The sequence below is a fragment of the Haliotis cracherodii genome, unplaced genomic scaffold, assembly GCF_022045235.1.
Source record: "Haliotis cracherodii isolate W230 unplaced genomic scaffold, xgHalCrac1.p SCAF_12, whole genome shotgun sequence".
Taxonomy (NCBI): Eukaryota; Metazoa; Mollusca; class Gastropoda; order Lepetellida; family Haliotidae; genus Haliotis; species Haliotis cracherodii.
The window spans coordinates 12,099,497-12,113,811 of record NW_027266267.1 but is presented as its reverse complement, the minus strand read 5'-3'; the positions used below and the strand labels follow the sequence as shown (position 1 = coordinate 12,113,811).

Below are 14,315 nucleotides of genomic sequence, written 5' to 3'. Positions count from 1 at the left end.
TAATCTGGGATAAGGGAGGCTGGGAAAATACACTGAAGAGAGAGCAACGCTCAAAGACAACTCTTCACAAGGATGAGGCACGCCCCCTATCACCTCTACATATCCCCTAACTAGACAACTCTTCACAAGTATGAGGCACGCCCCCCATCACCTCTACATATCCCCTAACTAGACAACTCTTCACAAGGATGAGGCACGCCACCCGTCACCCCTACATATCCCCTAACAAGACAGCTTCTCACAAGGATGAGGCACGCGCCCATCACGCCTACATATCCCCTAACTAGACACAGTTTTGTGCAGTTTTGTGTATTTTAGATTCATTGAATGGCATATCGTATATATTCAACAGTGTTAACCTAAACAAATGATAGATTGCTTCCGTGTCGTCCAGGGATGTACTCCATCTTGTGTTGATGTTATATTGCCTCTGTATTGGTCACAGTGTGTACATAGTAAATATATATTGTAATTATGTTTAATGCAATGCCATTGTGAATAAAATGTCATATTTTAGAGTTTCATGCATGGTGCGTTTATGGCGTTTGTCATCCAAAACTGGCTCCGACAGGAGATATCGCTAGGGTCAGATCAAGCGATATCTTCATTGCAGTTATCGCTGCAATGAAATTGCATCACAATGCTTTGCAGACCATTTTGACGTCATTACTTACCATGACGTCACAATTAAATGCCATCACTAATGGCTCTGCTATTGAAGCTGTTAGCAGTTCTATTTACACTTAAGACACTGCTTATTACTGTCTACAAACTGAAGAATGATGTTGGATGATAAATAAAATCTCACCCTCGTGACTTTTGATATCAAATATATCAACACTCATTGATTAAAGTGGCAAATATCCTCGGCAAGCCTCGATTTTTTCCACTTTTATCAACTCATGTTGATATGTTTGATATCAAAATACACTGTGAGATTCTCTATTTATGCACCGTAAAAATAATGTGTATTGAACACAATTCTTATTAAACGCTGTATTGTTTTAGTTGTTGTTTACCAAAGAAATAAGTTTTTTGTCATGGAAAATCCTACATAAAATATGTAAAATACATAAAATATTGTGAACTGATGTTATAGCATACACAGACATGAATAGTGCAGCACATTTAGTTATTGTTTAGCTTCTCACTGATCACTGCTTGTTGAGTTAACCACCACAATGAAGTCTACCTATGCATTCATATTTAACTTGTCGTTGACGCCATGTAGATTTCGTGTCAGATCATGTCCCATACCGCATCTTCGTCTTTTGATAGTTACCGTTTTAACCTGTTTAACCAGGCTACGATATGTTTTAGTTATGATGCTTGACCGCGCTTCGGCGTAGACGTTGTTCATGGATATTTCCTTTCCACTGAGATAGAACTGGGAGATGACATGTCCTTTCAGTTACATACTGTCTGGCGCAAAGCCCAGTTGCTTCATTATTATCTCCCCACATAGAGTGATTGTGCTATTTTCCTGGACAATTCCGTGTACATGTCCATGTACATACTGACTGAATACTGTGTATGTAGTTGACACATTTTTTTCAGTAGTTTTATGTCCATGCAGCAGGTTATTTCAGCCGCGTCTGAGACGAAGTTATGACTTTATAGATGTGAAATTATATTACACAGTTGCTAGCTGTAACATTTACGAGGATATAATAAATATTATTCATCACTTAAATAACTTCCGCATATTCTTTCGTTTGGTCTGTTCATTGCATTGTAGTAATCTTTAGGCGTATGTAAAATCACAAACATACTTTCCGGGGTTGAATGCAATCGTGTTACACACAGAACGTCGTTTCGTAAGCTGACATTGTATGAACCTTTCAACATAAGTCAACAAGGAAACAAACTTAAATGTTACAGGCGAGTTGTGGTGTTTTCTATTTCACTAATACAGTGGTGGTGTTCGTAGTAAGAAGACATAATAACATCAGTTCCGAGGAGGTTTTGACAGGGAATCCGGTGGTCGTCATGTGCGACGATCCGGCTGTTATCGTGACACTGGACAAGGCATTGCACATTCAGACCTATCTATCTATGTGTGCGTGCATATTTATCGCTCTAGTGAATGTGGGTGTGTGTGCGTGCGTGCGTCCGTGTGGGTGCGGGTATGCGTGTGTGTGTATGTGTGCGTGCGTTCATGGATGTGTGCGTGCGTGTGTATGTGTATGTGCGTATATGCGTGTGAATGTGTGTGTATATGTAAGCGTGCGTGTATATGTGTGTGCGTGTATGTGTATGTGTGTATGAGTGCATGTGTGTGCGTGTACGGGTGTATGCGTCTGTACCTGTGTGTGCGTACGTGTATGTGTGTGTGCGTGTATGTGTATGGGCGTGTGTGCGTGCGTGTGTCTGCGTATGTGTGTTTGTTATTGATGCGTGTGTGTATATGTGCGTGTATGCGTGTGTAGTACGTGTATGTGTGTGTGCGTGTATGTGCGTATGGGATCATGTGTGTGTGCGTGTGTGCGTGTATGCGTGCATGCGTGTGTATGTATGCGTGCGTGTATGTGTGCGCGTGTATGTGTATGTGTGTGAGCATGTGTATATGCGCGTGTGTGTGCGTGTTTGTGTGTGGGAGAGAGTACGTATTTACATGTAAAATACGTGTGTGCGTGTTCACACGACTTGCTGTTACCTAATACTTTATGTCAGTGACAGTATTTTCAAACCAAAAGTAGCGCTTGCACTATGCAACTTCCTCATGCATATGCACACCACCTGGAGCAATCAAAAGCGAATCCCCTGTTCCTAAGGTCCACACTTTGTAAATGTGCCACCATGTCAGAATATAATAACGACGAAACACATCCGCGTTCGATAAATGTTTGTTCTCCGGCCAAACCTCCATCTTCCATACAGTGAGGTCATCATTATAAGACACATATTAGCTGACATTATATCAACTGACATGTGACATCGACCTTTCTGTTTCCGTGATAAATGATTGTTGGATTTTACGGAAGTAGTCAGTTTGACACTGTGTTCCATGTCATCGTGTCACCAGAAACAAATCATGGCTGTCTTTGCCCCATCACGACATATGAGGTGTGAAATGGGGTTTAACGTCGCGTCCAAGATTATTACACTTATATAGCGACGTGCATGTACGTGTGTGTGTGTGTGTGTGTGTGTGTGTGGCTGCTTGTACTAGTCCGCACTGATGCTGATTTATAGTGCTAGCTCACTGAGATACCATGCCGCAGTTTAACATGAATACCCCACTCAGACACAGTGTACTGACTCCGAGCCGACCAGTCCTTGTTTTAGCCCCTTAATGCCGAGCGTCAGACAGGGTAACAACAAGTACCATCTTTTAACGTCTTTTGGTATGACGCGGCCGGGGATCGAACCGCGAACCGCGAACCGCTCTCCGGGCGGACGCTCTACCACTAGACCACGGAGGCGGTCTCACGACATATGAAATAGGCAGGTTAACAACGTTCAGAGTTCGCCGAGTGTCTTGCTCGTTTCACAGGGATATCTTCAGTAATTCATCAAACAATATCATTGACACTTATGTAACTTTTGACACATATTTCATTAAATATGTATAATACGTGGGTATATATGATCACAGTTACACCTGAAGATAATATGCATGCTTTTAAATATACACTTGAACTTATATGATGCATTTATTTATCATAAGCAAAATATATATGTTCCTAAAACCATGTATATGGTTACCTATTCCTTTGATACAGTTACATATCTTCGGAGGTTCAGGCCAATTTGTTGTTCAGGATATATTCGGGAAAAAGTAGATCAAATCAGTTCAATCAGTTGTATATATGTTTGTCACGAACTACGGTTATTACGAACTAAATTTAGTGGTCCCTTTGAGTTCGTTATAACCGCAGTTTAGTGTATTGGATATTGATGTTATAAAATCAATGTTTTGACTTTTTTTCTCGCCAATATAAATTTTGATACACCCAAATCAAATTAAATGCTTGCTAGGGTACTGGCTTGCTGGCTGGCTGGCTTGCTTGCTTGCTTTCTTACTTACTTACTAAAGGAAGTGAATCACCAGGAAGCAATTTTATTGTGTGCATGTTTCATATTTCAAATATAGCGTTAATCACCTTGAGGTAAATTAAACAAGAGCAACGTACACGGAAACAGTGTTTTTTATCGTTCACATACACGTCTTCCTCGATCTGCACTCTAAACACAACTTTCATCAAATCAATGTGAAATAGTCTGGATGGCGCACTGACACAATGCAACGTGTGTGGAGCTGCTTTCTTTATTCTTGGGTCGTGTATTGTCTTTTGAATGACAGCCACATTGGAGCAACAAGTAAGAAAACTAAAAATATTATTACTGACATCGCTTCCGTCATGTATGCATTTGAGATGTATGTCCATGATAGCAGCAGGCCTTTGGGAAAAGGGTAAGGAATTCGTTAAAAAAGTGAAAGAGAAGTGGCATTGTGTATCGAAATACATTGTTACTATAAAACCTCAACACAAGCATGTAATCAACACCTGAGGTTAAACAATCTCGTGTATCTCACGAAACAGGCCTTCTCTTGGTGGTTACTGCTGCAGAGGCCATTCAGTAAGAGCCGGTAAACCCATTGACTTACAAGGTATATGAACAAGGGTTGTAAGATGTATTTGGATGTTTCGTCAGAAAAATTATACAGAATTGGCCTTTTATATTGAAATTATATTGAGCAAGGTTTAACTGTGTTCCTGGTCCATACTTCCAAAGGGGCGGTCGGCAAGGACAGTGGTTAAAGCGTTCGCTCGTCACGCCGAAGGTCCGAGTTCGATTCCCGACATGGGTACAATGAGTGAAGCCCATGTCTGGTGTGCCCCGCCGTGATATTTGCTAAAACAGCATAAAACATACTCACTCATACTTCCTCAATATCATGAAATCCGTTTTGTGTTGTTCAGCTGCTGCAGGCGTCTATGCTCGCCTGGGAAGACATGTGACTGTGACCTGGGCTATGTCTCCCATCAAGGAGTTCAAGGTGATGAAGGATTACAGGGTAGTGTTTCAGATAACTGGCAGCAATAAAGTAACAGTTGCTGATAAGGAACTGAGGACCAGGATTAATGGTGACTCATTGTCTTACACACGTGGAACCTTCAGTTTCCAGCTGTATAACGTGACCCCCTCTGACGCTGGCCAGTACAGCTGTCACCTAGACCCGACACGTCCCCCGTATAGAAGAACAAGGATGCCAAACTGTGGACAAACACTTTATGTTATAGGTGAGTACCTGCATGAGGGTTCTGAATTATTATTGCAATGTCTATGTGAGCTTAATGATGTGACCCCAAAGTTCGCCCTGTTTGTGATCCTTGGTTTGCGCACATTGTAAACATGCTTCTAGGTTTCGGCAAGATGGTAAATAGTCACTTCGAACACTCCTCCAACATTTAGCTGACATGCCATGATGTTATAGGTGAGAACCGAGCACATTTTTATTTTGACCCAATCGCGCAAGTTTCGCAAATGTTTCAGTTCCCTTTTTAGCGCGGTTATATCTTATTCTACCATGAATTTGGAATTTACTCGATTCTGATTGGTCAATCAGAGGCTTTTAAATCACAATGAACCCCCTCTGATTGAAACAGCTGGTTTGACGGCCGCATCACCGCGGAAGCTAATATTCATAGAATAGTACTATTTTCAGTCATTGTCGGTAGGCATATTTACATAATTATATCTACAATAACAGGTTACAAAATGCACAGATGTGGTTACTACAATATTCAAAGGATGTGTGGCAATACAATTCGTGCAGAAAAACACGACAGAAATCAACAAAGGGAATGTACTTACGTTTTGGAGACAACAGAGAGATTGGAATTTTGGCGCTTTTCTATATACGACTGTGACGTCATATCTTTTGCGTCACAATGAGCGATATGACGTCATAATGGTGACGCGCGATGTAGAGCGAAAGCCTTGCAAAGCTTGCTTTGTTGTCTTTAGGGATGCCCACCCCATGTTAACTTAACCAAGTTGCCGTGCTTATATGCTTTCAATGCCTGTCATATGTTCGAGTAAAGTATTACGGTGTAAACAAACTACTTGAGTATATACGGCACCATATTTTGTTCGGTGATTCCGTAATTCAGATCGATAACCCACCCAAAACACTGAACTCAACCCATATCGCTTCGCTCAGTATATTTGCTAACACCAAAGTGTTCGCGTTTTATTTAGTCATGGTAGAATGGAGATAAACATACTGTGTTTTCAATGTAGAGCTAGGTTACGCGTAGATTTAACCGCGCTAAATTTAACATTTGAAACCTCACGTTGCGCGTTCGGTTCCAAATTGAATTTAGCGGGGTTAAATCTACAGGTAACCTAGCTCTACATTGAAAACACAGTATGTTTATCTCCTAATCAAAATAACAGTTGTTCATCTCCGTTTTTCATGACCATACTTAACACCAACTGTTTGGTGTTAGCAAATATATTGTGGGCATTGTGGGTTGAGTCAAATGATTTGAAACAGCATGCATGTGCTACAACTGATGTTTTAACATACTTATTATTATATCAGCAAGACTTTCATGGATTAATTCTACAGCACATGTAACTATAATTATTCACTGTGATAATTAGAGAGTGTGTAGTTAAACCCCAATTTGAACAGTATTCGAGTTATATCACGGTATGTCAGCGTCATGTGGGAGTGACAAAATATATCGAGGTGGAAAGGTGAAAGTGGGAAGTAGAAAACCGCCAAATTCCAAGCCCTGTGTTGTCCCGAAAAGTCGAAATACGCGTTTTCTGCTCAAAATGTATTGTCACGCATAATTTGGATACTGCCGTAAGCACAATGTATATCCTATTTCTGTAAATATCAACACAGCGGACAACGTGATGTCAAATCAGCTCTTTTAAACTGTGTTGGTTCCTGTGGTTTCAAACCTCCGATTGACCAATCAGAATCGCGTACGTTCATATTCATTGCAGAAACTGTCTTTAATTGAGTGTATTCTATGATCAAGAACAGACAGCATTTATGCGGTTTGCTTTGTGATTCCAAGTGTCAACTGTCTAGAATTGATGCTTTGCATTTTAGATTTTCATCACCCCTACATACATCTTGAAAGGGAACATAACAGAACCGTGAACCTGACATGCAACTGTAGACTACGGATCTATCCGGATAGCGTCCCAACTGTGTCAGTCACATGGAGAGAAAACAATGTCAGGCTGTATAGTGGGGGGAGGAATCACCAGGCATCATCTGAGTTGTGGAGTTACGTGTATGATGGGAGACAGATAAACCACACCAGTACCTTGACCATTCGTGATGGTTGGCGAGGGAACGACAGATACAAGTGTCAGGCTGGAGTGCGGGAGATACAGTCTGAGTGGAGTGAGGAGATTGTCCTTATAAGTGAGTTGTTTGAACAAACAGGTCAATTAGAAATGATTTTTACTCCAGTTATATATTTTAAAGGATTAATAATGACGAGTCCAACGCAAGATCAACGTCAATGTCAGTATACATTGTTGTTGGTCGAGTTAATTAAATCTGGTTTGAAAGCAGCATGCTCATTTTAACGAGGCAGGGATTTTACCAAATAGTGTTCAACGGGCGTGAAATTCAAACAAGGCATTCAGAAATGTGTAAAAAAGAATGTGTATCATGACAGAATCATTAAACGTTTCCAACTAAACTAAGTTTAAATAATTCCTTCTGTGATTGGAGACACTGTTGTCATATACTAACAACAATACGCATATACTAAAAGAAAGAATACTATTTTACAGTTTGGTCTGATGATAATAAGAACTACACTGTGGTGCCTGAAGGAGAGGATGCCATGATGACGTGGAAGATGCCCTCCCTGGAGAGCGGGTCCTACATCACGTCGCCCTCTGGTCCACATTTTATGTGGAAGCTATCTGATAAATGGAATGTTGGGCATACCTATACCTCACGACTGCAGATCAAGGGAGTTAGTCCTTCACCTGAATTTGTCCTTGCACGTTTGTTGCTTCATAATGTTACAGCATCTGATGCAGGCAACTACCTTTGTGTCAGCGGATATCACACCATCCCTCAGTGTGGACATTCCTTGATTGTCTCACGTAAGTAGCTCAGACCAGACTCCATTGTTCACAGACCTCCGTCGTATGGCAGGAGTCTTGCTGTCTGTGGCGTTAGGCCAAGAACAAACCCTTACTTCACTGTGCAAATTGTGCGTGAGGCGGGTGCTGTTTATCGGGCAGGAAAAATGTTTGTCCTTTTGGGGGCACCTTATGTCTTGAAATATATCAAGACGCATGGACAATCGTCCCATTGTAACCCCAGGAAAGCTAGAAAAGCCAGACATCACTGACACCGACAGCTTCAGTCGGAATCAAATAAATAATCGCCAGTGATTTTCTTACAGAAGATATGATCATTTGTAAATGGATTCATATATCATGTGACATTGTGATGTACACTCATCAATTGTAACGCAATTTGTATGATTCTGTTCTATAAAGATTCATTGCAACCAATTGTAATGTTGGGAGTAAAATAAATCATTAAGTTCCCATCCTCCACCAGGAAAACCAGAGGAGCCAATCATCACTGCCACCAAGATCAATCTGAATCAAGACAGAACGCTGATATGTTCCACCACGTCCCGGAGTCTTCCACGGGACCACAATCTGACCATGTCCTACATCTGGAGAAGAGACAACGCCAGGCTGCTGAGTGGAGGAAGGCATCAGGTGTCAGGCTCTACCTTGACAATCGCTGATGTCAGAGAGGAGGATAGTGGGAACTACTCATGTCAGGGTACAGAGGAGGGTGGACAGGTGTCAGGATGGAGCAGCATCTTTGTCCTCATTGTGCGCCAAAGTATGTGTACTGTCTTATATTCTCTTAATATATGACTATTTTTTTATTTGTGTACATATAAGAATGTGTCTTGTAAACCTCAATTTCAAAAGATACTTATGAGAGTCACATGGCCAAGGATGCTTGAGCTTCATATCAGCGATCTTCATTGGCCATTCCAGGTAGTAGATGGATGTTATATATGGAGAATGTAGGAAAATCAAATATTCTTTTTTCTGGCTTTTGCGCATGACCACGAGTGTAGATTGTATGAAGAATACATTGTGACGTATTCTATGAGATTGTGTTTCTTAAATGACTTCAACACTCGATCATGGAATACGAATAACTACCTATGCGTTGTTTCAGATCATGTCAATCCTAGTATCTTGATCATTTTGTTTTACTATATACATTGGGATACATCAGAGAGTTTACCTGCATGTCCGTTCACGATTGACCTCACTGCGATCCATTCTAGGGAACTATATGAAGAAATGCACATCCAAACCTTGGACTCAATCCTTGTTAAGACTGACAATTGACAGTTAACAGTATATATTTACCTCAGTATCTATTTGATAGATCTACATAATCACTTTTCAATGATCTGCTTAGTAATCAATGATGGCTGACACGTGTAATCGCCACAGGTTCATGACCAGCTTTGGAAATCTCTCCCCTCACGTTTTTAGTGTCGGCCATTTTGACGTGCTATATACGATTTAAATGTATTACGACACACTGAGGTAGTTCTTAAGGGATGACTGATGATATTATTAGAATCTATTTGTTGTAACTAAACTACAGAGCAATTGGCACATACATACGCTCATGTCACCTCTCCTTCTGATGAAGTATCTTATTCTGTGTTACAGTTGGTTATTGTATGGCTGTCAGTGTAAACATGAAGTCACATGTACTGCATGAAGTTGCATAATACATTATCCGAGGTTTAAAACAGTGATATACAACTCGAAAGAATTACCTTTCACTTTGTGCGAGTTCATTGGAGTATGAACCTTCATACGCCAATGAACTCACAATACGTAAAAGTCAGTCCCTAATTAAAACCATCTGGCGGACATTATTCAACTAATATCAAATCCAGAAGATCTATTCTACCATGTTCATGTTATTTGGAACTAAATATGGGTACTGTGTTACTGATGACAATTTCATGAATTCATCTTCTTTTACAGCAAGAAACTCAACATTCATAGGCACATGTAAGTTTATTTCAAATTTAGGTATAACAGCTTCTTCGGAGCATATGCTGATGAAGGAGTAAGCATATACGCCGAAACGTTGTCTCTCTTAATAATGAAGTTGACATCAATAAATTCTCTTCCTTATAAGTATCAAATTCATCTGAATTGAAGTGACACATGACCAGCAATATACAACTACGTTACACAGAAGACAAATACTGTGTTTCAAAGCTGTCAAGAAGCTCTAGAATCACACTAATGCTCACATTTTCCAAGTTGATGTTTCACATGACAGTTGTAAGTCTGCTCTGTATTTTGATACATGTAAATACTTAAACCTTTGTAGATGTTTCAGATACGACTACAGCTGCCATTGGCTTCATCATTGGCTGTTCAGTGGAGGTTATCACTCTGTTTGCCATTGCTGTTGTGGTCCTTCTCAGACGGAAGTCTATCAGGGGTAAGATTTGCAATACTAAACCACTGCTGTAAAATGCAATCTGTAAATGTAAATATACTGATCTTGTAATTGTATAATCAAATGATTCTGGTAGTTCGTCAGGAATATTTTGATCGGCATATGGATATTGCTTATCTGTACACCAAATTCCGTCCTATGAAGATGTCGGGTTTTGATTGTACCTGTAACATATATGGTATCATATAGATTTAAGGAAGGAACTGTATTATTATGTTATTATACAGGTCTTGTCATATTTGCCTTGCTATGGGCCCAGGGTTATTCACATACACCCATTCAATGACATCTATTAATTTACGATCTTAATTATATGTTTCCAAGTAGTACCAGTTATTTGCAAGATCCATGATCCACGCTCTAACGAAGTGTGGTGGCAGCAATTTATTGCCTTGCTGTGATTGCAATGTAAGGAAGAGCCGTATTGGTCCGACAAAGCACCATTGTCCCTCCAGTGCCTCTATATTATGTGGGCCGATTTAATTGTATTATGGACAGTAGATTGATAATAAAACATGTTGGTTTTGGTATTTTCTTGCAGAATACTGCGATCGAAGGTACGTCATGTTGTGTTGATTTTTAATGGGTACAAATATTACCCTGTGAGTGAGTGAAATGTATTAAGAATATAATTGAATAATTACCTGTCCATTGATTGAGTTTATGCAATTCGTTATGTGGACAAACAGTTATGGATTTGATGTATCCATGGGTTGTTTAGCCCCTTAATGCCGAGTGACAGACAGGGTAACAACAAGCGCCATCTTTTAACGTATTTTGGTATCACCAGGGATTGAACTCCGCACCTTCCGCTCACCGGCCGGACGCTCTACCACTAGGCCACGGAATCGGTCATGTTCTGTTAGTATATTGTAGACATATAGTATATTGTCATAGCATTCATACGTTTAACATTCTTTAGTAGTGCTGTAATAGTTGAGAGTGTGCCGTATCGCAAATGACATATTATTCGTTTATATATCCCCAGGTTTCGTGATTGGTACATCACACCTACTGACAATACAAATCTATCCCTCCACCAAATGACTGATCCAGAGTATGATGTTATTGAGGATGCATGTCTTCCACAAAAAGACTCAGCTGAAGGACACAGACCACATGTTTCAAGTAGCTCGGCCTGTCAAGGGGTTTCATTTGGAGCTCTCAGTATGGACCAAATGACACTCCAAAACATGCCTCCTGGTTATGATATCATCGATGAAATGTATATGCCACGCCTAGGAGCAGCTGAAGAACAAAAGGCAGATGCTACCTGTAGCCTGGGCTGTCAAGAGGACAGTTTGTTGACTCCCAAAGCACCCACGGAACCAGACCAAGGACATTTGGATCATACTGAACCAGAAACTACTTCAGACTCAGAGAGCAGGGTACATAGAAGGCACGTGAAAAACGAAGTGGATGAAAATATGTCTGTGATGCAACACGGTATGACTGTACAGGAACCTGAAACAGTCCACGATGGTGTTACTGTAATTATGTTAAACCATCTCGAGACATACTATCCTGATGAAAGCAAAGATGCAATTGGAATCTCCTTTCAACGCCCCTCAGAAGACCTTGAGTCAGTCAGATCTCCCGTAGATGCTCAATCACACACCGAGTTGAAAATCATGTCTGACTTAGACAATGTCATTACTGAAACAATGCCCATTAACACTCCAAGAGAAGGGAGGTGTAGCAATGATGAGAAAGATGTCATCAGCGAGAATGCTGAAGCACATCAGGAGTTGGTAGGGAAGGTCTTATCAGAGATTGACAGTACAAAACACAGTGCTGACATGGAGCAGAATTCCCTCTATGAAGATGTAAACAAAGCTGATGAAACTGAACCCTCGTGCGATGACGGATATGAAGGTCTTATGGGGCAAGGTCAGTGCCATGACTATGAAGTATTATAACCTGCATGAAGCTCATTGGACTAATAGCCAAGCCAACCGAACATTAGTACGTCATCTGCCGTTATCTGAGGTTACAGCACATGCATTTGATGAGCACGTCCTATTCCCAGTATTTGGTTCACATTTCAGATTCATGTAGGCTGCGGGTCCGGCGATACGACAATCACTCTCAAATAGGGATGTTGCCTTGCTCTGTGTACTAAGTTCTCTGTTTGTGTTATTTTACTTTGATAATACATGTCACATATTCCACAGTGTTGAATACGCTTGCTATTGTTCTCACATAAGATGACCGTTGTCCCGTGTCAACTGACATACTCGACCTGCTGTTTTTAATGTTTTCTCTTTGGATAACTGTCAACTTTTGTCACGGCTTGAACTCAATATGATTTGTGTACATAGCAAGTTTCTATTGTCATTATGTTCAATGCAAAGCTGTTTTGAATAATTCTTCATATTTTAGTGTATTTCATAACTATAATCAGTCACATCGTTTCATTCATACTAGGTTGCGATATTTAATCACCATAAACACAGTTCGTTTTTAATAAAATTTCTCATTAAACTTGTTTTTCTATAATTCCAAAAGAAGAAATTCCATAGACTAACATTCTACCTGTAACATGCAGAATAAATGAAGCCACAATGTCATAACACACGTGGACCTGCAGAAGTAGCTCATGCTATCAACCATTGTTTTGGATGGAGCAGGTTCCAATATGTACAGGTCACTGTTTCACATCTAGGGCATGGTTTCACATCCTCCTGGTGACAGGCTCAGTTGACCTATTTTATAATTATCAGGGCACGAAGCAGTATTTTGTTATATTTTCTTGGACAAATCCATTTACTTTCTGTTTGAAATTCACTGTATACATAATGTTGACCCGATCTCATGCTCGGGAAATTAATTATGGAGAATAGGTTAAAATCATATTACCATGACATGACTCCATCCTAACGTATATAAGGGATTCAAACATCGTTGACAACAGCTGCACGAACATGCAAACACATATATATATATTTGGTCTGAGTGGAACCAACTCTATGTGTGTCAGACCGAAACCGCAGCATCTAAATGTACGTTGGTGTGGGTGGGTGCGAGTGTATGTGTGTGTGCATATTCACATAACCTGATGTTATGCCGTTAGTCTTCAAAGTTCTATTATTTGCAAAAGACAAATTTAGAAGTCGTGATATATTTTGGATTCTTGTGGACGTTTAAAGGTATCACGTGATAGCAGATTATAACTTGCATTTGTGAAGGATAAGGCAATTTGTTAGAGCGAGGAGTTCATGAAGTACAACGATGAAAAGTGAATTTTAAGAATATGCACGGTTGATTGTCTTAACCGTACCTTACAACAAGTATTGGACGATTACCTCCTACACATAATAGTTGTGATAAAGTAAGTGAAAACACCAGTGGTCCAGTCGTTTAGTTCAATGTGCAAAGTGACGTTACGTAGTTGTGTCAGGATCCGATATTTTCTGATTATGGTGGTTTGGCTGTAATTAACCGTGCTCACGTGATTCAATGAATCGAGAGCCCCTACAGTATGTCGTGAATTCATTTCCTTCAAAGACGACGCGATTAACATATTTGAAATACTGATCAATGTGACGTTAAGCCCTACTACCTAACTCACTTCATTTAAAAATTACGGCATACAACGCCCGGCTCCCAATGACATCGATATCAGTGAGTGGTTGCAGGGAACATACATATATGTTTTGTTGCCTAGTGTCAAACAGTACATCTTCCTACATACACATCACTGGGGCCAGTCATGGTCGAATCCCCTGTTTGTAGTTCCTACACTGTGTAAATGTGCCACCATGTCAGTGTTTATGAAGAAAGA

General features: G+C 40.3%; 1 protein-coding gene across 1 annotated transcript; it reads left to right on the top strand.

The window, feature by feature from the left end:
* The first annotated feature begins 4,244 nt into the window (after nt 1-4,244).
* Nucleotides 4,245-12,450, top strand: LOC139457552 (uncharacterized). The gene is made up of 9 exons (XM_071238928.1): nt 4,245-4,323; nt 4,929-5,249; nt 7,082-7,402; nt 7,780-8,100; nt 8,567-8,863; nt 10,045-10,071; nt 10,409-10,513; nt 11,073-11,088; nt 11,520-12,450. The coding sequence occupies exons 1-9, from the start codon at nt 4,245-4,247 to the stop codon at nt 12,448-12,450; spliced, it is 2,418 nt and encodes an 805-aa protein (XP_071095029.1).
* The last annotated feature ends 1,865 nt before the right edge of the window (nt 12,451-14,315 follow it).

Coding starts and splice junctions, on each gene's coding strand:
- LOC139457552 (XM_071238928.1), top strand. CDS start 4,245: ATGCAACGTGTGTGGAGCTGCTTTCTTTATTCTTGGGTCGTGTATTGT. Junction 4,324..4,928: donor CAGCCACATTGGAGCAACAA/GTAAGAAAACTA, acceptor TGTGTTGTTCAG/CTGCTGCAGGCGTCTATGCT. Junction 8,101..8,566: donor ACATTCCTTGATTGTCTCAC/GTAAGTAGCTCA, acceptor ATCCTCCACCAG/GAAAACCAGAGGAGCCAATC.